The sequence below is a fragment of the Dermacentor silvarum genome, chromosome 1, assembly GCF_013339745.2.
Source record: "Dermacentor silvarum isolate Dsil-2018 chromosome 1, BIME_Dsil_1.4, whole genome shotgun sequence".
NCBI lineage: Eukaryota > Metazoa > Arthropoda > Arachnida > Ixodida > Ixodidae > Dermacentor > Dermacentor silvarum.
Window position 1 is genome coordinate 224,563,362 of NC_051154.1, and position 23,944 is coordinate 224,587,305.

General features: G+C 44.6%; 1 protein-coding gene across 1 annotated transcript in view; it reads right to left on the reverse strand.

Annotated features, from left to right (window-relative positions):
- The window catches only part of LOC119436834 (uncharacterized), a 109,927-nt gene that overhangs the window by 49,633 nt on the left and 36,350 nt on the right, over positions 1-23,944 (reverse strand). The window contains exons 5-10 of the mRNA XM_049660007.1: positions 23,507-23,725; positions 19,334-19,477; positions 14,827-15,045; positions 10,658-10,801; positions 6,194-6,367; positions 2,042-2,185 (exon numbers count right to left, since the gene is read on the reverse strand). Coding sequence (XP_049515964.1) covers positions 2,042-2,185; positions 6,194-6,367; positions 10,658-10,801; positions 14,827-15,045; positions 19,334-19,477; positions 23,507-23,725 — 1,044 coding nt within the window. The remainder of the gene's footprint in view (positions 1-2,041; positions 2,186-6,193; positions 6,368-10,657; positions 10,802-14,826; positions 15,046-19,333; positions 19,478-23,506; positions 23,726-23,944) is intronic.

The window sequence follows — 23,944 nt, forward strand, 5'->3', positions numbered from 1 at the left end:
CCATAGTGAAATGTGTTAATCTCCATAGCAAGAACAAGTGCAGAAGATTGAGGCAAGCGAAAGAGATCAATGTTTGGCAGGCCCCCAAGTGTGGCGGGCTTAAGTGGCACAGGGATGTCTCAGGTGGCACCAGAAGGGGGGGATCATTTCTTTACCCTAATGCGAAAAGACCCTCCGGAAAACAAACAGGCACACCACAAATAAGCGAGCAAGCATGATTGCAAAATTAGACCATAGGACCCCCAACAAGCTGTAATATAAGTTATGCGTGCAAGTGTTCTAATGTGTTATTAAATGTGAATTGTGTCGTTGGTTACCACATTTCTGTACCCTATAGTGCCCATAAGCCGTCTCAAGCATGCACAAGTTGTTTCGTTTAGCCCATTATGGCTGCGTCCCTGATACAGCCCACCCAATTTTTTTTGTCAGAAAGGCAGACAATGAGAGAATGAAGTAGGCATAAAATATCAACAAATACTATTACAGAATTTTCAAACAGTACCAATTTGTCCTGTGTGTTACTACAAGTTCCTACTCTAAAAAGTTGTTGGCTCTCCCGTAATCGAAAGTTGACGCAAGCATGAAATAGCTACCGGAAAAGCAGATGGGTGCCACGACACAGGCTTGAAAGCTTAAGGTATGTCACCACTTTCAAAAACGCATTTTGTGAAAAAATGAATAAAATTGGGGAGAGATATGGGAAGTCGCACGTTACGCGTGTCGGTTCTGAGATAAGCTGCGATAAGTTAAAATTCAAACAGATGTCGACAAAGTCTTTCGCTCCTGCGTTGTTTATTTCTGAAGTCAGGTTATTACACAATCAATAATGGGGAAGTTGAAGTCACCATACAGAAGTATATGAGCGTTAGGATGGCTTGCTGTAATCTGGCATAAAGTACTGTTAAGTTCTGGTGAGAAGTTGGGATTACTGGTAGGTGGCTTGTAGCACACGCCTAGAATGACACATCGAGGGGAAGAGCGAATAAGAAGCCATAGTATTTCTAAGTTGGAAGAGATAGTAATTGGCGTACAGGATAATTCATTACTGCAAGCGATAAGAACTCCACCCCCGCATGCACCTTGACGGTCACAGCAATAAACATCGAAGTTTGGCAAGTCTTGGACTACTTCTTCGTCCCTAATTAGACTTGTGAGTCACGTTACCGCTAGAACTAGCAAGTTGCTGTTAGATGAGATCGCGAGATTTGATATTGCGTCAGGTTTGGGAATGAAACTGCAGGCATTAGTGTAAACAACAGATAAGGAAAGGTTCTTCCAAGGGGCGGAAGGGCGGTTATTAACTGCACGTATTTTGCGCACTGGTTGCTATTGAATCTTTTTTACTGATTCATCGATTCGTCATATTTATAGCGCTGGGAACCCATGACGAGCGTCTTGAAACGCATAGAAAAAGGAATAGATTGACTTTTAACGTAGGCAATAAGATGTTTGCGGGCGTTCCGAACTGCAGGTGAAAAATCTTCGCTCACGCTATAATTTGTGCCTTACAGTTTTCAGCCATTAGACAGGACTGATTCTTTCGTTTTACATGACACGAATTTGATAATGAGGGGATGGTGCCGGTTAGGTGAATAGCGACCAAGGTGATGAGCACGTTCAATATCTTTGGACTCAAGATGCATTTCACGAGCAAAGACAAGAGAGCTTGACAAATCTGAAGCTGAAAAAAAAAAAAGACCCCAAGCGATTGCCACCATGCAGAGTCGTATTGAGGAAGAAGGCACATCCTAAGCAGCAGAGGCCTTTTGATAAATTACTATTCACCATAAATTAAAGTAGCATGTTCTGCAACCTTTTACTTGATTTTTCTCAGTTTACACTTTCTGGCCAAACACCACCTTTAGGAAAACTATTGCTTTCAACGTGTTTTGTAAGTGAAATATTGTCAAACAAGATAAGGTGCTTTTTAAGTCTTATGCTTATGATTGCTTATGCTCAGTTATGCTTCAAGTTACATGGATCTATTAATAGTATGATGTTATGATGTAAAGTTAAGGAATAAGTATGATGTGCTACATACAACTGTTGGCTGTCCTGACAAGTTCCTGCAGGGGCTTCAGGACTTTCTTGGCAGGCAATTGAGTTGACAGAGGTTGCTTCTTAGTCGCATGATGCGCTGTGAAAGTTGGCAATCGCTTCTCTGAAAGCAGAAGTGGCACAGCAACTGCAAAAAGCAAGCGAAAGCACCACTTCATTGATTGCATACATTGCCAGAGGGAAAGCAAACCACATACTGCATGCCTTTCATCATCTCAGACATTAGCATGCATGCATAGCTTCTCAACTGTGGGCCTTAAAGGGACCCTGAAACAGTTTTGACGATTTTGTACAAACACAGAGTTAGCGTGGGTCCTTCAGATCATTAGGTGACACATTTAAGCGTTCCGCGTAAAGCACGTAATCTATTGTAAGGTTTTAAAAATCTGCATTATTACTGATCGCAGTGGCGCCACTCCCCCGAGTTTTCAGCCGCGCCCTAGAAAGGCTGAGGCAGTCAGTAGCAAGGAAAGTGTGCAAACACTTAGGAATCCTTTCGCTTGTAAACCAAATCCAGGAAATGAAAAAACCTTGTTTGGATGTTTTTTTCGGCAAAGACTCATAAGGATAGCTGCCCCCTTCGTGTTATTATTTCAGAGAAGGGAACATGAAAGAAATGTTTAGCTGTTTTTCTGCAAGATAAGCTAACCTTGCTTAAAATTGAAGACCCATTCCTAGTTAGGAATTCCACGCAGGTTGCTGAATACTTGCAGCAGCATAAGAATGCAAATGTATCTGCCTTTTCTACTCTTTACCGCAAGATGCACTACTAATATTGTGTGTTAAGCAGGCCATTGACAGGTTAGGTGCCGTCTCATTTCAAAACAGTTGTGGAGAATCCGTTAGTGTGTTTTTGGAACTGCTTGAGGCGTATCTGAGATCTACCTTTGCCACTTGGGACAAATGTATTTACTTGCAAAAACACGGAATTTGCATTGGGTCATGTATAGCACCTGTCCTCATCGATCTGTTTTTAGCTATGCACGACAGAAAGATCAACACACGTCTCGATGGAACTAGTGTAATCAAAGTTTTTAGATTTGCGGACGACTTTCTAATCATCATTGACAACAAGAATGCGGATTTTTACCAGTCGGCTGGAAACGTGCATGACAATTTCAAGCGCAACTTAACCCCTTTAATTTAGACGCATGAACTGCCCGAGAAGAATTCGGTCAGGTTGTTAGAGCTACGACTTAATTTTTTTAATCAAGACGTATGTTGGGGTAATGAACCGAGAGCGAAAAAAGCTTTATTTCCGGCTGTATCTGCTCCCTCCAAGCTCGTGAAGCGTAGCACTGTTAAGTACTGCTTGACTAATGCTCTAACAAAGTCTTGTGAACATATGCTCCAAGAAAGCCTAGCACTTCAATATAGACGGCTGTCTGACGCAAGATACCCGCAGCCCCTCGTGGTCTCCATGGCCGAGGGCTTGTTGCAAAAAATGCGAGCAGTTCGGCAATCTAAGAAGAAAGATGTGGCAGGTTCGGACGTGCACAAGAAAATAGCCATTATTCCGTACATCCACCAAACTGCCCACAATCTAAAGAAGATTGGAAAACGCGTAGGCGTTGATGTTGTGTTTTCAGCTCCACTAAAGCTTTCCCTCCTTTGCAAGAAAAGAAACCTGTGCAATATCAAAGAGCAGAAATCATGCAAGACTCAACATCAGGATCATTTTGTTTCTTGTGAAGAGGGCGTCGTATATCGAGTGCCGTTGGCTTGCGGACACAAATACATTGGATAGACTTGCAGGTGCATAAACACCAGACTAAGAGAGCACAGCAAGAATGTAAGTAACGGTAATCAGGGCCAGCTTGGCTTACACTGCCGTAAATGTGGTGATAAGACTACGCGTCATCGTACCAAGTCATGCATGCCCAAGTTAAAAAAAAGCGGGATTGTATCTCGACACAAAGACCAGTGCATCAGAGACATAATTGAGGCGGTTAAGATTGCTCGTGCCAGAGAGAGGTGTGTAAGCATGCCATCACTAACAATAACCAAGGAAAAACTACGGTTTTTAGATGGTTGGTGATTGTGTCCATGTTGATATCATCTTGTGCCATTCATGCTGACTGTTGTTTCTTTCCTTATTATCCTTGCTTTTCCTTTCCTGCTGACGCTTCGTATGTGTACATATGCCTAGCATCGTCAGTAGAATAAACAGTTGGAAGTCTGCGCTCTTTTCACTCTGTCTCTATCGTCGTCCCTTCCTTGTTATTTTTCGCACTGTTCCACAAGTTGCAAGTCCCTGATCAAGTGGCGTGTGGTGACCATATGACGTCAGTAGGGCGAGCTATCCGATTGGCTGCCCAGGCCGCGTCATTGATAATTTTTCAAACATTATGCTCTAACAAATGTTCATAATAACTGGAATGTTGGTTAATTTGATTCTACAAAACAAATAACAGAATACACAATGACAATTTATCACTACACTCAAACACTTCCGGCATACAGCAAGTGTCATCTGCTTGTGTTACAATGTTCTCCATGTTGACGCGAGCTGCACGGTCAGTGTTGGTCTCGAGCTTTCTTTTCACAAGCATGAGGAATCGCCCTTGTTACGTTGTGGGCTGCAAATCTAGCGATCGGCGACATGTCAAGCTGTGACATCATGTCCCTCTGCAAGGCAACATGCGAGCAGGGTCGCTGCAGGGCATCGGATGTCGGTATCCGATCGGCGCCAGCATCTGCGCATTTGTGGCAGTCATTTCACAACGAAGCATTATTACCACAAGAGACATTTAGCGTGTCCGGTATTTGGGTAAACGCAAACACAAGTGAACTGGGCATTTTACCGGATGAATGGAGGCACAAACGTGAACAGCCTGCACACGGTGCCCAGCCACCTGGTGACACAGAGCTCTACCACACAAACACAGAGCTACTATAGCAGTAACCAAGCGTATTCTACTTTGCTGCTGGTGTAAATTTTCGGTAGCAGCGTAATCGTGAACACGTCCTTTTAAATGTTTAAAATATTTAAAGCCCAGACCACACGTACACTTGTGGATGCGCGCCCACGCACGCGCAGGCAGTGCAGCACGGCTCGTACGTGTCGAAACGCGGCGCGATCTCTGTGAACAGCTCCTCTCTGTTATTGCGCGCTTGGGCTGTCTCGCATAGGCACGCCTGGCTACGCAGTGACGGCACTGTACAATCAACTCTCAGTGAAGCAGATTTATACCATGCAAGAAAGTGCTACTTCACTTTATGTGCTGATCTAACAGCTCCAAAAATATAACAATTACGTTTACAGATATTGAAGCATTTTGAAACACTGTCATTAACAAAGTATGAAGTGGCGTCTGCCAAGGCAGACACCACTTGAGTGAGGCCAGCGAGCGTGCGCTGTCGCGCATATTTGTGGACGTGAACCGCCATTTCTCGCAATTTGCGTAGACGCGAGCTTGCACGCGTCCACAAGCATACGTGTGGTCTGGGCTTTACACTTCGTTACAGCAATATTAGCTCTGTGTTTGGCTGATTAAGTTCTGTGCCACCAGGAGGCTGCACCGTGTACACCGCTCACGTTTACGCTAAAGCCCCTTCTTCACAGCGGTAGTAGTATGTCCGCCTTTAGCTTAGTTTACATCTCCGCCCATCCATCAAGACTCCCTGCTCACCTGCGGTAACCAGAATACCAGACACGCTCGGCACTACAACCGAACACTCGCAAGGCACGCTGTTCGGATAGCTCTGGTGGGGGATCAACAGCCAGCCGGTAAGCGGAGCGGTTTGACAGGTTTCGTGCGCTGGCTCCAAGACAACCGGACGTATACGACACAACATCACATCATGACGCAGAACCAGTGAAGGTGGAGCTTAGCCCCGATTACTTGGCAAACGAGTTGAGAGAAAGCATGGCTAGGTAGGAGGGTAACTTGTAACAGGGGTGGGACTGCCCAAAGTCATTTTAAAGTAATTTTTTGGAGCAAGTAAAATTGTGTTTTGGAGAAGTTTAGAGCAGGCCAATGTGAATTTTGGTGGAATAATGGAATATGGCAGCGCACTTCCAAACCACGATGAAAAAGAGCTCAACGCTTCATGCCTGCCGGCTGTATATCTGAGTGGAATGAGTGACCTGCAGGCCTGCTTCGCCCCGATTTCAGTATTTGTGGTGCCATACCTGCAGGCTGAGTGTCGTGCTGGAGTGACCGCTCTGTAGGCCTGCTTTGCAAAGATTCCAGCCGTTGTGGCTCCACGCCTGTAGGGTGCATATCTGAACAGAGTGATTGCCCTGTAGAATTGCTTTCGTATGAATCCAGCATTCGTGGCTCCATATCTGCATGAAGTGGTAGCCCTGCAGAAAAAAACAAAAAACAAATACCATAAAAAAAGGGGCTCCTCAAACTGTCTCCCACTCGAATTACAGGTGACCAAGGCAACTATTGACTCTGACCAAGGGTATCAGAGCAACCAACCAAATACACCATTAGAAGGAGCATGTAAAGTAACATTAGAACATTAAAAGGACAATGAGTGGCACTAGGGGCACTACATGCCATTTTAACACAGCCTGTTATAACACAGACTTCTCAATAACTTTAACAGCTTATTTGACTTCCTTAAGCCTTATTAAATACAGCATAGACCACTTATAACGTAACCGCTTATAGTGCAGGACAGGATATAATACGGTCTTTTCAGACTCCCGTTAATTTTCCCATAGCACTCTATGTATATGCGTATCGCTTATAGAGCAGTTGCGGGACATGAAATACCGGTTACGGTGCAGCTGCCTGGAAGTTCGGCAGTCAACCTAGATGGCAAACGCTCCCCTCAAGCTACAAATACCATATTTACTCGAATCTAACACATACTTTTTTTTTCGATAAAACAGGTCCAAAAATTGGGTGCACATGAGAATCGAGTACGACCCTAAATCTGCATTACCATATAGCCGTGGGCATTTCAAAATGGCCACCTCGCACGCACGTCGAGCCTAGCTACTGTAGCTTCCTCCATGTGCTGCAGTACACGTGCTCAGGCAATAGTCTACCGTCTGTCTTCACATTCTCTGCGTCTGCTCTATCAGCACGAAGTACCGAGTTCATCATGATGCCGCATTTAAAAGGAAAGTGATCGTGTATGCGGAGACGGACAGAAATCAGGTCGCATCACGGGCGTTCGGATAATCAGAAACTTGTGTTCAGGACTGGCGCAAACAGAAGGAGAGGATTTTCACCAGCAAAGCGGAACGGTTTCAGTGGACCAAAACAGGACGTAATCTGTGACGATCCACTTCGGCGATACGATTGCCTTGGCCCTATCTTGAAAGCAATCTGTGACGGGGAAAGTCCGCCGCGCGCCGTGTTTTCGCCGCTTATAGGTCGCGTTGAAGCGAGAGGCATGATAACACGAAGGTCAATTCGCTCGCCGCGCTTCGTCACTCGAGCGTTTTGACAGTTTGTTTCTGCGGTGAACAAGAAAGATGTGCTCATGTTTGCTTGTGCGTGCGTGACACCGTGCTTGTTAATTTATTTAGTAAGTGAATACAGAACCTAGAGCACGGTGACGACGGCAGAAATACGCGTGGAGTGTCCATTATCAGAATAAAATAGATGTTTTGGTTATAGCGGGGTACCGCTTATAGTGCGGATATTCGCGACTCCAGCGACTTACGTTACAAGCGGTCTACACTGTATTTGAATGATCGATTCTTGGCTCATTGGGTATCTGCCACTAGGTATGGCCCTTTTGGGCCCCACTTGGCCATACCTCCAGAATGCATATGCGTCTGTGTGACACAAAAGGTGTAGAAAAGACGCCGATTTTTGTAGGCAAAAATCGGACAATAATTTTCTCGCATTTGTTAGCTCCAGGTTGGTGTAGGGCATTTATTTTTGCTTGACTAGACCCCTGCATCATCCTTGGTCAAATAAGCCTTTGCCATAATCACCATAAGCATGTTGTGATGGGCTTTTAATTATTTTCTCAAAACACAATTTCTAATGGTGCTACGGTTTTGAGGAGACAATATCTTTGCTTCTACTTATCATATCACAACAATTCTTTTTGACATGGAACATCTTTAAAATCAGTCAGAGATTGCTTGCTAAAACCGCATGTAACTAAAACACGTTATAGTATTATAGTTTAACGCATGATGTATGAAAGACCAAATACAACACGCGTGTAGCAATATCTTTGCAAGCTGTTAAACCCACGTGCTTTACTTTAGTATCATTGCTGGAGAATAAAAGCCATTACTCGATCATGCATGTGTTGCATGCACAGATTGTCACGCCACACATGACGCGATCGGAGCTAAATTTATCCTCTTGCTCAGCGTTCCGGGAGGCATAGCAAGCTCGGCACTACGATCCGAGAGAGAGTTGTTGCATTTGAGAGAGCTCACTCTGCCATAGTAGGTATAATCCATCAAACTCAGACCTGTGCTCATGAGGAGTTGGAAGGCTTACAAGTGTGCAATTGGTCGTGAAAATTTGATGGTTGCTCAGCTATGGCACCCCCGCATTCAACACGTAGGGTCCAGAAATGATGTGAAGGGACTCGGGCAGCAAGACAGAGGGATATCCGACCCCTCTGACCATAGTGAAATGTGTAATTCTCCATAGCAAGAACAAGTGCAGAAGATTGAGGCAAGCGAAAGAGATCAATGTTTGGCAGGCCCCCAAGTGTGGCGGGCTTAAGTGGCACAGGGATGTCTCAGGTGGCACCAGAAGGGGGGGATCATTTCTTTACCCTAATGCGAAAAGACCCTCCGGAAAACAAACAGGCACACCACAAATAAGCGAGCAAGCATGATTGCAAAATTAGACCATAGGACCCCCAACAAGCTGTAATATAAGTTATGCGTGCAAGTGTTCTAATGTGTTATTAAATGTGAATTGTGTCGTTGGTTACCACATTTCTGTACCCTATAGTGCCCATAAGCCGTCTCAAGCATGCACAAGTTGTTTCGTTTAGCCCATTATGGCTGCGTCCCTGATACAGCCCACCCAATTTTTTTTGTCAGAAAGGCAGACAATGAGAGAATGAAGTAGGCATAAAATATCAACAAATACTATTACAGAATTTTCAAACAGTACCAATTTGTCCTGTGTGTTACTACAAGTTCCTACTCTAAAAAGTTGTTGGCTCTCCCGTAATCGAAAGTTGACGCAAGCATGAAATAGCTACCGGAAAAGCAGATGGGTGCCACGACACAGGCTTGAAAGCTTAAGGTATGTCACCACTTTCAAAAACGCATTTTGTGAAAAAATGAATAAAATTGGGAGAGATATGGGAAGTCGCACGTTACGCGTGTCGGTTCTGAGATAAGCTGCGATAAGTTAAAATTCAAACAGATGTCGACAAAGTCTTTCGCTCCTGCGTTGTTTATTTCTGAAGTCAGGTTATTACACAATCAATAATGGGGAAGTTGAAGTCACCATACAGAAGTATATGAGCGTTAGGATGGCTTGCTGTAATCTGGCATAAAGTACTGTTAAGTTCTGGTGAGAAGTTGGGATTACTGGTAGGTGGCTTGTAGCACACGCCTAGAATGACACATCGAGGGGAAGAGCGAATAAGAAGCCATAGTATTTCTAAGTTGGAAGAGATAGTAATTGGCGTACAGGATAATTCATTACTGCAAGCGATAAGAACTCCACCCCCGCATGCACCTTGACGGTCACAGCAATAAACATCGAAGTTTGGCAAGTCTTGGACTACTTCTTCGTCCCTAATTAGACTTGTGAGTCACGTTACCGCTAGAACTAGCAAGTTGCTGTTAGATGAGATCGCGAGATTTGATATTGCGTCAGGTTTGGGAATGAAACTGCAGGCATTAGTGTAAACAACAGATAAGGAAAGGTTCTTCCAAGGGGCGGAAGGGCGGTTATTAACTGCACGTATTTTGCGCACTGGTTGCTATTGAATCTTTTTTACTGATTCATCGATTCGTCATATTTATAGCGCTGGGAACCCATGACGAGCGTCTTGAAACGCATAGAAAAAGGAATAGATTGACTTTTAACGTAGGCAATAAGATGTTTGCGGGCGTTCCGAACTGCAGGTGAAAAATCTTCGCTCACGCTATAATTTGTGCCTTACAGTTTTCAGCCATTAGACAGGACTGATTCTTTCGTTTTACATGACACGAATTTGATAATGAGGGGATGGTGCCGGTTAGGTGAATAGCGACCAAGGTGATGAGCACGTTCAATATCTTTGGACTCAAGATGCATTTCACGAGCAAAGACAAGAGAGCTTGACAAATCTGAAGCTGAAAAAAAAAAAAGACCCCAAGCGATTGCCACCATGCAGAGTCGTATTGAGGAAGAAGGCACATCCTAAGCAGCAGAGGCCTTTTGATAAATTACTATTCACCATAAATTAAAGTAGCATGTTCTGCAACCTTTTACTTGATTTTTCTCAGTTTACACTTTCTGGCCAAACACCACCTTTAGGAAAACTATTGCTTTCAACGTGTTTTGTAAGTGAAATATTGTCAAACAAGATAAGGTGCTTTTTAAGTCTTATGCTTATGATTGCTTATGCTCAGTTATGCTTCAAGTTACATGGATCTATTAATAGTATGATGTTATGATGTAAAGTTAAGGAATAAGTATGATGTGCTACATACAACTGTTGGCTGTCCTGACAAGTTCCTGCAGGGGCTTCAGGACTTTCTTGGCAGGCAATTGAGTTGACAGAGGTTGCTTCTTAGTCGCATGATGCGCTGTGAAAGTTGGCAATCGCTTCTCTGAAAGCAGAAGTGGCACAGCAACTGCAAAAAGCAAGCGAAAGCACCACTTCATTGATTGCATACATTGCCAGAGGGAAAGCAAACCACATACTGCATGCCTTTCATCATCTCAGACATTAGCATGCATGCATAGCTTCTCAACTGTGGGCCTTAAAGGGACCCTGAAACAGTTTTGACGATTTTGTACAAACACAGAGTTAGCGTGGGTCCTTCAGATCATTAGGTGACACATTTAAGCGTTCCGCGTAAAGCACGTAATCTATTGTAAGGTTTTAAAAATATGCATTATTACTGATCGCAGTGGCGCCACTCCCCCAGTTTTCAGCCGCGCCCTAGAAAGGCTGAGGCAGTCAGTAGCAATGAAACTGTGCAAACACTTAGGAATCCTTTCACTTGTAAAGCAAATCCAGGAAATGAAAAAACCTTGTTTGGATGTTTCTTTCGGCAAAGACTCATAAGGATAGCTGCCCCCTTCGTGTTATTATTTCAGAGAAGGGAACATGAAAGAAATGTTTAGCTGTTTTTCTGCAAGATAAGCTAACCTTGCTTAAAATTGAAGACCCATTCCTAGTTAGGAATTCCACGCAGGTTGCTGAATACTTGCAGCAGCATAAGAATGCAAATGTATCTGCCTTTTCTACTCTTTACCGCAAGATGCACTACTAATATTGTGTGTTAAGCAGGCCATTGACAGGTTAGGTGCCGTCTCATTTCAAAACAGTTGTGGAGAATCCGTTAGTGTGTTTTTGGAACTGCTTGAGGCGTATCTGAGATCTACCTTTGCCACTTGGGACAAATGTATTTACTTGCAAAAACACGGAATTTGCATTGGGTCATGTATAGCACCTGTCCTCATCGATCTGTTTTTAGCTATGCACGACAGAAAGATCAACACACGTCTCGATGGAACTAGTGTAATCAAAGTTTTTAGATTTGCGGACGACTTTCTAATCATCATTGACAACAAGAATGCGGATTTTTACCAGTCGGCTGGAAACGTGCATGACAATTTCAAGCGCAACTTAACCCCTTTAATTTAGACGCATGAACTGCCCGAGAAGAATTCGATTAGGTTTATAGAGCTACGACTTAATTTTTTTAATCAAGACGTATGTTGGGGTAATGAACCGAGAGCGAAAAAAGCTTTATTTCCGGCTGTATCTGCTCCCTCCAAGCTCGTGAAGCGTAGCACTGTTAAGTACTGCTTGACTAATGCTCTAACAAAGTCTTGTGAACATATGCTCCAAGAAAGCCTAGCACTTCAATATAGACGGCTGTCTGACGCAAGATACCCGGAGCCCCTCGTGGTCTCCATGGCCGAGGGCTTGTTGCAAAAAATGCGAGCAGTTCGGCCTATCTAAGAAGAAAGATGTGGCAGGTTCGGACGTGCACAAGAAAATAGCCATTATTCCGTACATCCACCAAACTGCCCACAATCTAAAGAAGATTGGAAAACGCGTAGGCGTTGATGTTGTGTTTTCAGCTCCACTAAAGCTTTCCATCCTTTGCAAGAAAAGAAACCTGTGCAATATCAAAGAGCAGAAATCATGCAAGACTCAACACCAGGATCATTTTGTTTCTTGTGAAGAGGGTGTCGTATATCGAGTGTCGTTGGCTTGCGGACGCAAATACATTGGACAGACTTGCAGGTGCATAAACACCAGACTAAGAGAGCACAGCAAGAATGTAAGTAACGGTAATCAGGGCCAGCTTGGCTTACACTGCCGTAAATGTGGTGATAAGACTATGCGTCATCGTACCAAGTCATGCATGCCCAAGTTAAAAAAAAGCGGGATTGTATCTCGACACAAAGACCAGTGCATCAGAGACATAATTGAGGCGGTTAAGATTGCTCGTGCCAGAGAGAGGTGTGTAAGCATGCCATCACTAACAATAACCAAGGAAAAACTACGGTTTTTAGATGGTTGGTGATTGTGTCCATGTTGATATCATCTTGTGCTATTCATGCTGACTGCTGTTTCTTTCCTTATTTCCTTGCTTTTCCTTTCCTGCTGACGCTTCGTATGTGTACATATGCCTAGCATCGTCAGTAGAATAAACAGTTGGAAGTCTGAGCTCTTTTCACTCTGTCTCTATCGTCGTCCCTTCCTTGTTATTTTTTGCACTGTTCCACAAGTTGCAAGTCCCTGATGAAGTGGCGTGTGGTGACCATATGACGTCAGTAGGGCGAGCTATCCGATTGGCTGCCCAGGCCGCGTCATTGATAATTTTTCAAACATTATGCTCGAAAAATGTTCATAATAACTGGAATGTTGGTTAATTTGATTCTACAAAACAAATAACAGAATACACAATGACAATTTATCACTACACTCAAACACTTCCGGCATACAGCAAGTGTCATCTGCTTGTGTTACAATGTTCTCCATGTTGACGCGAGCTGCACGGTCAGTGTTGGTCTCGAGCTTTCTTTTCACAAGCATGAGGAATCGCCCTTGTTACGTTGTGGGCTGCAAATCTAGCGATCGGCAACATGTCAAGCTGTGACATCATGTCCCTCTGCAAGGCAACATGCGAGCAGGGTCGCTGCAGGGCATCGGATGTCGGTATCCGATCGGCGCCAGCATCTGCGCATTTGTGGCAGTCATTTCACAATGAAGCATTATTACCACAAGAGACATTTAGTGTGTCCGGTATTTGGGTAAACGCAAACACAAGTGAACTGGGCATTTTACCGGATGAATGGAGGCACAAACGTGACCAGCCTGCACACGGTGCCCAGCCACCTGGTGACACAGAGCTCTACCACACAAACACAGAGCTACTATAGCAGTAACCAAGCGTATTCTACTTTGCTGCTGGTATAAATTTTCGGTAGCAGCGTAATCGTGAACACGTCCTTTTAAATGTTTAAAATATTTAAAGCCCAGACCACACGTACACTTGTGGATGCGCGCCCACGCACGCGCAGGCAGTGCAGCACGTCTCGTACGTGTCGAAACGCGGCGCGATCTCTGTGAACAGCTCCTCTCTGTTATTGCGCGCTTGGGCTGTCTCGCATAGGCACGCCTGGCTACGCAGTGACGGCACTGTACAATCAACTCTCAGTGAAGCAGATTTATACCATGCAAGAAAGTGCTACTTCACTTTTTGTGCTGATCTAACAGCTCCAAAAATATAACAATTACGTTTACAGATATTGAAGCATTTTGAAACACTGTCATTAACAAAGTATGAAGTGGCGTCTGCCAAGGCAGACACCACTTGAGTGAGGCCAGCGAGCGTGCGCTGTCGCGCATATTTGTGGACGTAAACCGCCATTTCTCGCAAGGTGCGTAGACGCGAGCTTGCACGCGTCCACAAGCATACGTGTGGTCTGGGCTTTACACTTCGTTACAGCAATATTAGCTCTGTGTTTGGCTGATTAAGTTCTGCGCCACCAGGTGGCTGCACCGTGTACACCGCTCACGTTTACGCTAAAGCCCCTTCTTCACAGCGGTAGTAGTATGTCCGCCTTTAGTTTAGTTTACATCTCCGCCCATCCATCAAAACTCCCTGCTCACCTGCGGTAACCAGAATACCAGACACGCTCGGCGCTACAACCGAACACTCGCAAGGCACGCTGTTCGGATTGCTCTGGTGGGGGATCAACGGCCAGCCGGTAAGTGGAGCGGTTTGACAGGTTTCGTGCGCTGGCTCCAAGACAACCGGACGTATACGACACAACATCACATCATGACGCAGAACCAGTGAAGGTGGAGCTTAGCCCCGATTACTTGGCAAACGAGTTGAGAGAAAGCATGGCTAGGTAGGAGGGTAACTTGTAACAGGGGTGGGACTGCCCAAAGTCATTGTAAAGTAATTTTTTGGAGCAAGTAAAATTGTGTTTTGGAGCAGTTTGGAGCAGACAAAATTGCATTTTGGATCAGCTTTGAGCAGAGTAAATTTCCTTTTGGAGCAGTTTCGAGCAGGCCAATGTGAATTTTGGTGGAATAATGGAATATGGCAGCGCACTTCCAAACCACGATGAAAAAGAGCTCAACGCTTCATGCCTGCCGGCTGTATATCTGAGTGGAATGAGTTACCTGCAGGCCTGCTTCGCCCCAATTCCAGTATTTGTGGTGCCATGCCTGCAGGCTGAGTGTCGTGCTGGAGTGATCGCTCTGTAGGCCTCCTTTGCAAAGATTCCAGCCGTTGTGGCTCCACGCCTGTAGGGTGCATATCTGAACAGAGTGATTGCCCTGTAGAATTGCTTTCGTATGAATCCAGCATTCGTGGCTCCATATCTGCATGAAGTGGTAGCCCTGCAGAAAAAAACAAAAAACAAATACCATAAAAAAAGGGGCTCCTCAAACTGTCTCCCACTCGAATTACAGGTGACCAAGGCAACTATTGACTCTGACCAAGGGTATCAGAGCAACCAACCAAATACACCATTAGAAGGAGCATGTAAAGTAACATTAGAACATTAAAAGGTCAATGAGTGGCACTAGGGGCACTACATGCCATTTTAACACAGCCTGTTATAACACAGACTTTTCAATAACTTTAACAGCTTATTTGACTTCCTTAAGCTTATTATATACAGCATAGACCACTTATAACATAACCGCTTATAGTGCAGGACAGGATATAATACGGTCTTTTCAGACTCCCGTTAATTTTCCCATAGCACTCTATGTATGTGCGTATCGCTTATAGAGCAGTTGCGGGACATGAAATACCGGTTACGGTGCAGCTGCCTGGAAGTTCGGCAGTCAACCTAGATGGCAAACGCTCCCCTCAAGCTACAAATACCATATTTACTCGAATCTAACACATACTTTTTTTTTCGATAAAACAGGTCCAAAAATTGGGTGCACATGAGAATCGAGTACGACCCTAAATCTGCATTACCATATAGCCGTGGGCATTTCAAAATGGCCGCCTCACACGCACGTCGAGCCTAGCTACTGTAGCTTCCTCCATGTGCTGCAGTACACGTGCTTAGGTAATAGTCTACCGTCTGTCTTCACATTCTCTGCATCTGCTCTATCAGCATGAAGTACCGAGTTCATCATGATGCCGCATTTAAAAGGAAAGTGATCGTGTATGCGGAGACGGACAGAAATCGGGCCACATCACGGGCGTTCGGATAATCAGAAACTTGTGTTCAGGACTGGCGCAAACAGAAGGAGAGGATTTTCACCAGCAAAGCGGAACGGTTTCAGTGGACCAAAACAGGACGTAATCTGTGACGATCCACTTCGGCGATACGATTGCCTTGGCCCTATCTTGAAAGCAATCTGTGACGGGGAAAGTCCGCCGCGCGCCGTGTTTTCGCCGCTTATAGGTCGCGTTGAAGCGAGAGGCATGATAACACGAAGGTCAATTCGCTCGCCGCGCTTCGTCACTCGAGCGTTTTGACAGTTTGTTTCTGCGGTGAACAAGAAAGATGTGCTCATGTTTGCTTGTGCGTGCGTGACACCGTGCTTGTTAATTTATTTAGTAAGTGAATACAGAACCTAGAGCACGGTGACGACGGCAGAAATACGCCTGGAGTGTCCATTATCAGAATAAAATAGATGTTTTGGTTATAGCGGGGTACCGCTTATAGTGCGGATATTCGCGACTCCAGCGACTTACGTTATAAGCGGTCTACACTGTATTTGAATGATCGATTCTTGGCTCATTGGGTATCTGCCACTAGGTATGGCCCTTTTGGGCCCCACTTGGCCATACCTCCAGAATGCGTATGCGTCTGTGTGACACAAAAGGTGTAGAAAAGACGCCGATTTTTGTAGGCAAAAATCGGACAATAATTTTCTCGCATTTGTTAGCTCCAGGTTGGTGTAGGGCATTTATTTTTGCTTGACTAGACCCCTGCATCATCCTTGGTCAAATAAGCCTTTGCCATAATCACCATAAGCATGTTGTGATGGGCTTTTAATTATTTTCTCAAAACACAATTTCTAATGGTGCTACGGGTTGAGGAGACAATATCTTTGCTTCTACTTATCATATCACAACAATTCTTTTTGACATGGAACATCTTTAAAATCAGTCAGAGATTGCTTGCTAAAACCGCATGTAACTAAAACACGTTATAGTATTATAGTTTAACGCATGATGTATGAAAGACCAAATACAACACGCGTGTAGCAATATCTTTGCAAGCTGTTAAACCCACGTGCTTTACTTTAGTATCATTGCTGGAGAATAAAAGCCATTACTCGATCATGCATGTGTTGCATGCACAGATTGTCACGCCACACATGACGCGATCGGAGCTAAATTTATCCTCTTGCTCAGCGTTCCGGGAGGCATAGCAAGCTCGGCACTACGATCCGAGAGAGAGTTGTTGCATTTGAGAGAGCTCACTCTGCCATAGTAGGTATAATCCATCAAACTCAGACCTGTGCTCATGAGGAGTTGGAAGGCTTACAAGTGTGCAATTGGTCGTGAAAATTTGATGGTTGCTCAGCTATGGCACCCCCGCATTCAACACGTAGGGTCCAGAAATGATGTGAAGGGACTCGGGCAGCAAGACAGAGGGATATCCGACCCCTCTGACCATAGTGAAATGTGTAATTCTCCATAGCAAGAACAAGTGCAGAAGATTGAGGCAAGCGAAAGAGATCAATGTTTGGCAGGCCCCCAAGTGTGGCGGGCTTAAGTGGCACAGGGATGTCTCAGGTGGCACCAGAAGGGGGGGATCATTTCTTTACCCTAATGCGAAAAGACCCTCCGGAAAACAAACAGGCACACCACAAATAAGCGAGCAAGCATGATTGCAAAATTAGACCATAGGACCCCCAACAAGCTGTAATATAAGTTATGCGTGCAAGTGTTCTAATGTGTTATTAAATGTGAATTGTGTCGTTGGTTACCACATTTCTGTACCCTATAGTGCCCATAAGCCGTCTCAAGCATGCACAAGTTGTTTCGTTTAGCCCATTATGGCTGCGTCCCTGATACAGCCCACCCAATTTTTTTTGTCAGAAAGGCAGACAATGAGAGAATGAAGTAGGCATAAAATATCAACAAATACTATTACAGAATTTTCAAACAGTACCAATTTGTCCTGTGTGTTACTACAAGTTCCTACTCTAAAAAGTTGTTGGCTCTCCCGTAATCGAAAGTTGACGCAAGCATGAAATAGCTACCGGAAAAGCAGATGGGTGCCACGACACAGGCTTGAAAGCTTAAGGTATGTCACCACTTTCAAAAACGCATTTTGTGAAAAAATGAATAAAATTGGGAGAGATATGGGAAGTCGCACGTTACGCGTGTCGGTTCTGAGATAAGCTGCGATAAGTTAAAATTCAAACAGATGTCGACAAAGTCTTTCGCTCCTGCGTTGTTTATTTCTGAAGTCAGGTTATTACACAATCAATAATGGGGAAGTTGAAGTCACCATACAGAAGTATATGAGCGTTAGGATGGCTTGCTGTAATCTGGCATAAAGTACTGTTAAGTTCTGGTGAGAAGTTGGGATTACTGGTAGGTGGCTTGTAGCACACGCCTAGAATGACACATCGAGGGGAAGAGCGAATAAGAAGCCATAGTATTTCTAAGTTGGAAGAGATAGTAATTGGCGTACAGGATAATTCATTACTGCAAGCGATAAGAACTCCACCCCCGCATGCACCTTGACGGTCACAGCAATAAACATCGAAGTTTGGCAAGTCTTGGACTACTTCTTCGTCCCTAATTAGACTTGTGAGTCACGTTACCGCTAGAACTAGCAAGTTGCTGTTAGATGAGATCGCGAGATTTGATATTGCGTCAGGTTTGGGAATGAAACTGCAGGCATTAGTGTAAACAACAGATAAGGAAAGGTTCTTCCAAGGGGCGGAAGGGCGGTTATTAACTGCACGTATTTTGCGCACTGGTTGCTATTGAATCTTTTTTACTGATTCATCGATTCGTCATATTTATAGCGCTGGGAACCCATGACGAGCGTCTTGAAACGCATAGAAAAAGGAATAGATTGACTTTTAACGTAGGCAATAAGATGTTTGCGGGCGTTCCGAACTGCAGGTGAAAAATCTTCGCTCACGCTATAATTTGTGCCTTACAGTTTTCAGCCATTAGACAGGACTGATTCTTTCGTTTTACATGACACGAATTTGATAATGAGGGGATGGTGCCGGTTAGGTGAATAGCGACCAAGGTGATGAGCACGTTCAATATCTTTGGACTCAAGATGCATTTCACGAGCAAAGACAAGAGAGCTTGACAAATCTGAAGCTGAAAAAAAAAAAAGACCCCAAGCGATTGCCACCATGCAGAGTCGTATTGAGGAAGAAGGCACATCCTAAGCAGCAGAGGCCTTTTGATAAATTACTATTCACCATAAATTAAAGTAGCATGTTCTGCAACCTTTTACTTGATTTTTCTCAGTTTACACTTTCTGGCCAAACACCACCTTTAGGAAAACTATTGCTTTCAACGTGTTTTGTAAGTGAAATATTGTCAAACAAGATAAGGTGCTTTTTAAGTCTTATGCTTATGATTGCTTATGCTCAGTTATGCTTCAAGTTACATGGATCTATTAATAGTATGATGTTATGATGTAAAGTTAAGGAATAAGTATGATGTGCTACATACAACTGTTGGCTGTCCTGACAAGTTCCTGCAGGGGCTTCAGGACTTTCTTGGCAGGCAATTGAGTTGACAGAGGTTGCTTCTTAGTCGCATGATGCGCTGTGAAAGTTGGCAATCGCTTCTCTGAAAGCAGAAGTGGCACAGCAACTGCAAAAAGCAAGCGAAAGCACCACTTCATTGATTGCATACATTGCCAGAGGGAAAGCAAACCACATACTGCATGCCTTTCATCATCTCAGACATTAGCATGCATGCATAGCTTCTCAACTGTGGGCCTTAAAGGGACCCTGAAACAGTTTTGACGATTTTGTACAAACACAGAGTTAGCGTGGGTCCTTCAGATCATTAGGTGACACATTTAAGCGTTCCGCGTAAAGCACGTAATCTATTGTAAGGTTTTAAAAATATGCATTATTACTGATCGCAGTGGCGCCACTCCCCCAGTTTTCAGCCGCGCCCTAGAAAGGCTGAGGCAGTCAGTAGCAATGAAACTGTGCAAACACTTAGGAATCCTTTCAGCTTGTAAAGCAAATCCAGGAAATGAAAAAACCTTGTTTGGATGTTTCTTTCGGCAAAGACTCATAAGGATAGCTGCCCCCTTCGTGTTATTATTTCAGAGAAGGGAACATGAAAGAAATGTTTAGCTGTTTTTCTGCAAGATAAGCTAACCTTGCTTAAAATTGAAGACCCATTCCTAGTTAGGAATTCCACGCAGGTTGCTGAATACTTGCAGCAGCATAAGAATGCAAATGTATCTGCCTTTTCTACTCTTTACCGCAAGATGCACTACTAATATTGTGTGTTAAGCAGGCCATTGACAGGTTAGGTGCCGTCTCATTTCAAAACAGTTGTGGAGAATCCGTTAGTGTGTTTTTGGAACTGCTTGAGGCGTATCTGAGATCTACCTTTGCCACTTGGGACAAATGTATTTACTTGCAAAAACACGGAATTTGCATTGGGTCATGTATAGCACCTGTCCTCATCGATCTGTTTTTAGCTATGCACGACAGAAAGATCAACACACGTCTCGATGGAACTAGTGTAATCAAAGTTTTTAGATTTGCGGACGACTTTCTAATCATCATTGACAACAAGAATGCGGATTTTTACCAGTCGGCTGGAAACGTGCATGACAATTTCAAGTGCAACTTAACCCCTTTAATTTAGACGCATGAACTGCCCGAGAAGAATTCGATTAGGTTTATAGAGCTACGACTTAATTTTTTTAATCAAGACGTATGTTGGGGTAATGAACCGAGAGCGAAAAAAGCTTTATTTCCGGCTGTATCTGCTCCCTCCAAGCTCGTGAAGCGTAGCACTGTTAAGTACTGCTTGACTAATGCTCTAACAAAGTCTTGTGAACATATGCTCCAAGAAAGCCTAGCACTTCAATATAGACGGCTGTCTGACGCAAGATACCCGGAGCCCCTCGTGGTCTCCATGGCCGAGGGCTTGTTGCAAAAAATGCGAGCAGTTCGGCCTATCTAAGAAGAAAGATGTGGCAGGTTCGGACGTGCACAAGAAAATAGCCATTATTCCGTACATCCACCAAACTGCCCACAATCTAAAGAAGATTGGAAAACGCGTAGGCGTTGATGTTGTGTTTTCAGCTCCACTAAAGCTTTCCATCCTTTGCAAGAAAAGAAACCTGTGCAATATCAAAGAGCAGAAATCATGCAAGACTCAACACCAGGATCATTTTGTTTCTTGTGAAGAGGGTGTCGTATATCGAGTGTCGTTGGCTTGCGGACAGCAAATACATTGGATAGACTTGCAGGTGCATAAACACCAGACTAAGAGAGCACAGCAAGAATGTAAGTAACGGTAATCAGGGCCAGCTTGGCTTACACTGCCGTAAATGTGGTGATAAGACTACGCGTCATCGTACCAAGTCATGCATGCCCAAGTTAAAAAAAAGCGGGATTGTATCTCGACACAAAGACCAGTGCATCAGAGACATAATTGAGGCGGTTAAGATTGCTCGTGCCAGAGAGAGGTGTGTAAGCATGCCATCACTAACAATAACCAAGGAAAAACTACGGTTTTTAGATGGTTGGTGATTGTGTCCATGTTGATATCATCTTGTGCTATTCATGCTGACTGTTGTTTCTTTCCTTATTTCCTTGCTTTTCCTTTCCTGCTGACGCTTCGTATGTGTACATATGCCTAGCATCGTCAGTAGAATAAACAGTTGGAAGTCTGCGCTCTTTTCACTCTGTCTCTATCGTCGTCCCTTCCTTGTTATTTTTCGCACTGTTCCACAAGTTGCAAGTCCCTGATCAAGTGGCATGTGGTGACCATATGACGTCAGTAGGGCGAGCTATCCGATTGGCTGCCCAGGCCGCGTCATTGATAATTTTTCAAACATTATGCTCGAAACAAATGTTCATAATAACTGGAATGTTGGTTAATTTGATTCTACAAAACAAATAACAGAATACACAATGACAATTTATCACTACACTCAAACACTTCCGGCATACAGCAAGTGTCATCTGCTTGTGTTACAATGTTCTCCATGTTGACGCGAGCTGCACGGTCAGTGTTGGTCTCGAGCTTTCTTTTCACAATCATGAGGAATCGCCCTGTTACGTTGTGGGCTGCAAATCTAGCGATCAGCGACATGTCAAGCTGTGACATCATGTCCCTCTGCAAGGCAACATGCGAGCAGGGTCGCTGCAGGGCATCAGGATGTCGGTATCCGATCGGCGCCAGCATCTGCGCATTTGTGGCAGTCATTTCACAATGAAGCATTATTACCACAAGAGACATTTAGTGTGTCCGGTATTTGGGTAAACGCAAACACAAGTGAACTGGGCATTTTACCGGATGAATGGAGGCACAAACGTGAACAGCCTGCTCACGGTGCCCAGCCACCTGGTGACACAGAGCTCTACCACACAAACACAGAGCTACTATAGCAGTAACCAAGCGTATTCTACTTTGCTGCTGGTATAAATTTTCGGTAGCAGCGTAATCGTGAACACGTCCTTTTAAATGTTTAAAATATTTAAAGCCCAGACCACACGTACACTTGTGGATGCGCGCCCACGCACGCGCAGGCAGTGCAGCACGGCTCGTACGTGTCGAAACGCGGCGCGATCTCTGTGAACAGCTCCTCTCTGTTATTGCGCGCTTGGGCTGTCTCGCATAGGCACGCCTGGCTACGCAGTGACGGCACTGTACAATCAACTCTCAGTGAAGCAGATTTATACCATGCAAGAAAGTGCTACTTCACTTTTTATGCTGATCTAACAGCTCCAAAAATATAACAATTACGTTTACAGATATTGAAGCATTTTGAAACACTGTCATTAACAAAGTATGAAGTGGCGTCTGCCAAGGCAGACACCACTTGAGTGAGGCCAGCGAGCGTGCGCTGTCGCGCATATTTGTGGACGTAAACCGCCATTTCTCGCAAGGTGCGTAGACGCGAGCTTGCACGCGTCCACAAGCATACGTGTGGTCTGGGCTTTACACTTCGTTACAGCAATATTAGCTCTGTGTTTGGCTGATTAAGTTCTGCGCCACCAGGTGGCTGCACCGTGTACACCGCTCACGTTTACGCTAAAGCCCCTTCTTCACAGCGGTAGTAGTATGTCCGCCTTTAGTTTAGTTTACATCTCCGCCCATCCATCAAAACTCCCTGCTCACCTGCGGTAACCAGAATACCAGACACGCTCGGCGGTACAACCGAACACTCGCAAGGCACGCTGTTCGGATTGCTCTGGTGGGGGATCAACGGCCAGCCGGTAAGTGGAGCGGTTTGACAGGTTTCGTGCGCTGGCTCCAAGACAACCGGACGTATACGACACAACATCACATCATGACGCAGAACCAGTGAAGGTGGAGCTTAGCCCCGATTACTTGGCAAACGAGTTGAGAGAAAGCATGGCTAGGTAGGAGGGTAACTTGTAACAGGGGTGGGACTGCCCAAAGTCATTGTAAAGTAATTTTTTGGAGCAAGTAAAATTGTGTTTTGGAGCAGTTTGGAGCAGACAAAATTGCATTTTGGATCAGCTTTGAGCAGAGTAAATTTCCTTTTGGAGCAGTTTCGAGCAGGCCAATGTGAATTTTGGTGGAATAATGGAATATGGCAGCGCACTTCCAAACCACGATGAAAAAGAGCTCAACGCTTCATGCCTGCCGGCTGTATATCTGAGTGGAATGAGTTACCTGCAGGCCTGCTTCGCCCCAATTCCAGTATTTGTGGTGCCATGCCTGCAGGCTGAGTGTCGTGCTGGAGTGATCGCTCTGTAGGCCTCCTTTGCAAAGATTCCAGCCGTTGTGGCTCCACGCCTGTAGGGTGCATATCTGAACAGAGTGATTGCCCTGTAGAATTGCTTTCGTATGAATCCAGCATTCGTGGCTCCATATCTGCATGAAGTGGTAGCCCTGCAGAAAAAAACAAAAAACAAATACCATAAAAAAAGGGGCTCCTCAAACTGTCTCCCACTCGAATTACAGGTGACCAAGGCAACTATTGACTCTGACCAAGGGTATCAGAGCAACCAACCAAATACACCATTAGAAGGAGCATGTAAAGTAACATTAGAACATTAAAAGGTCAATGAGTGGCACTAGGGGCACTACATGCCGTTTTAACACAGCCTG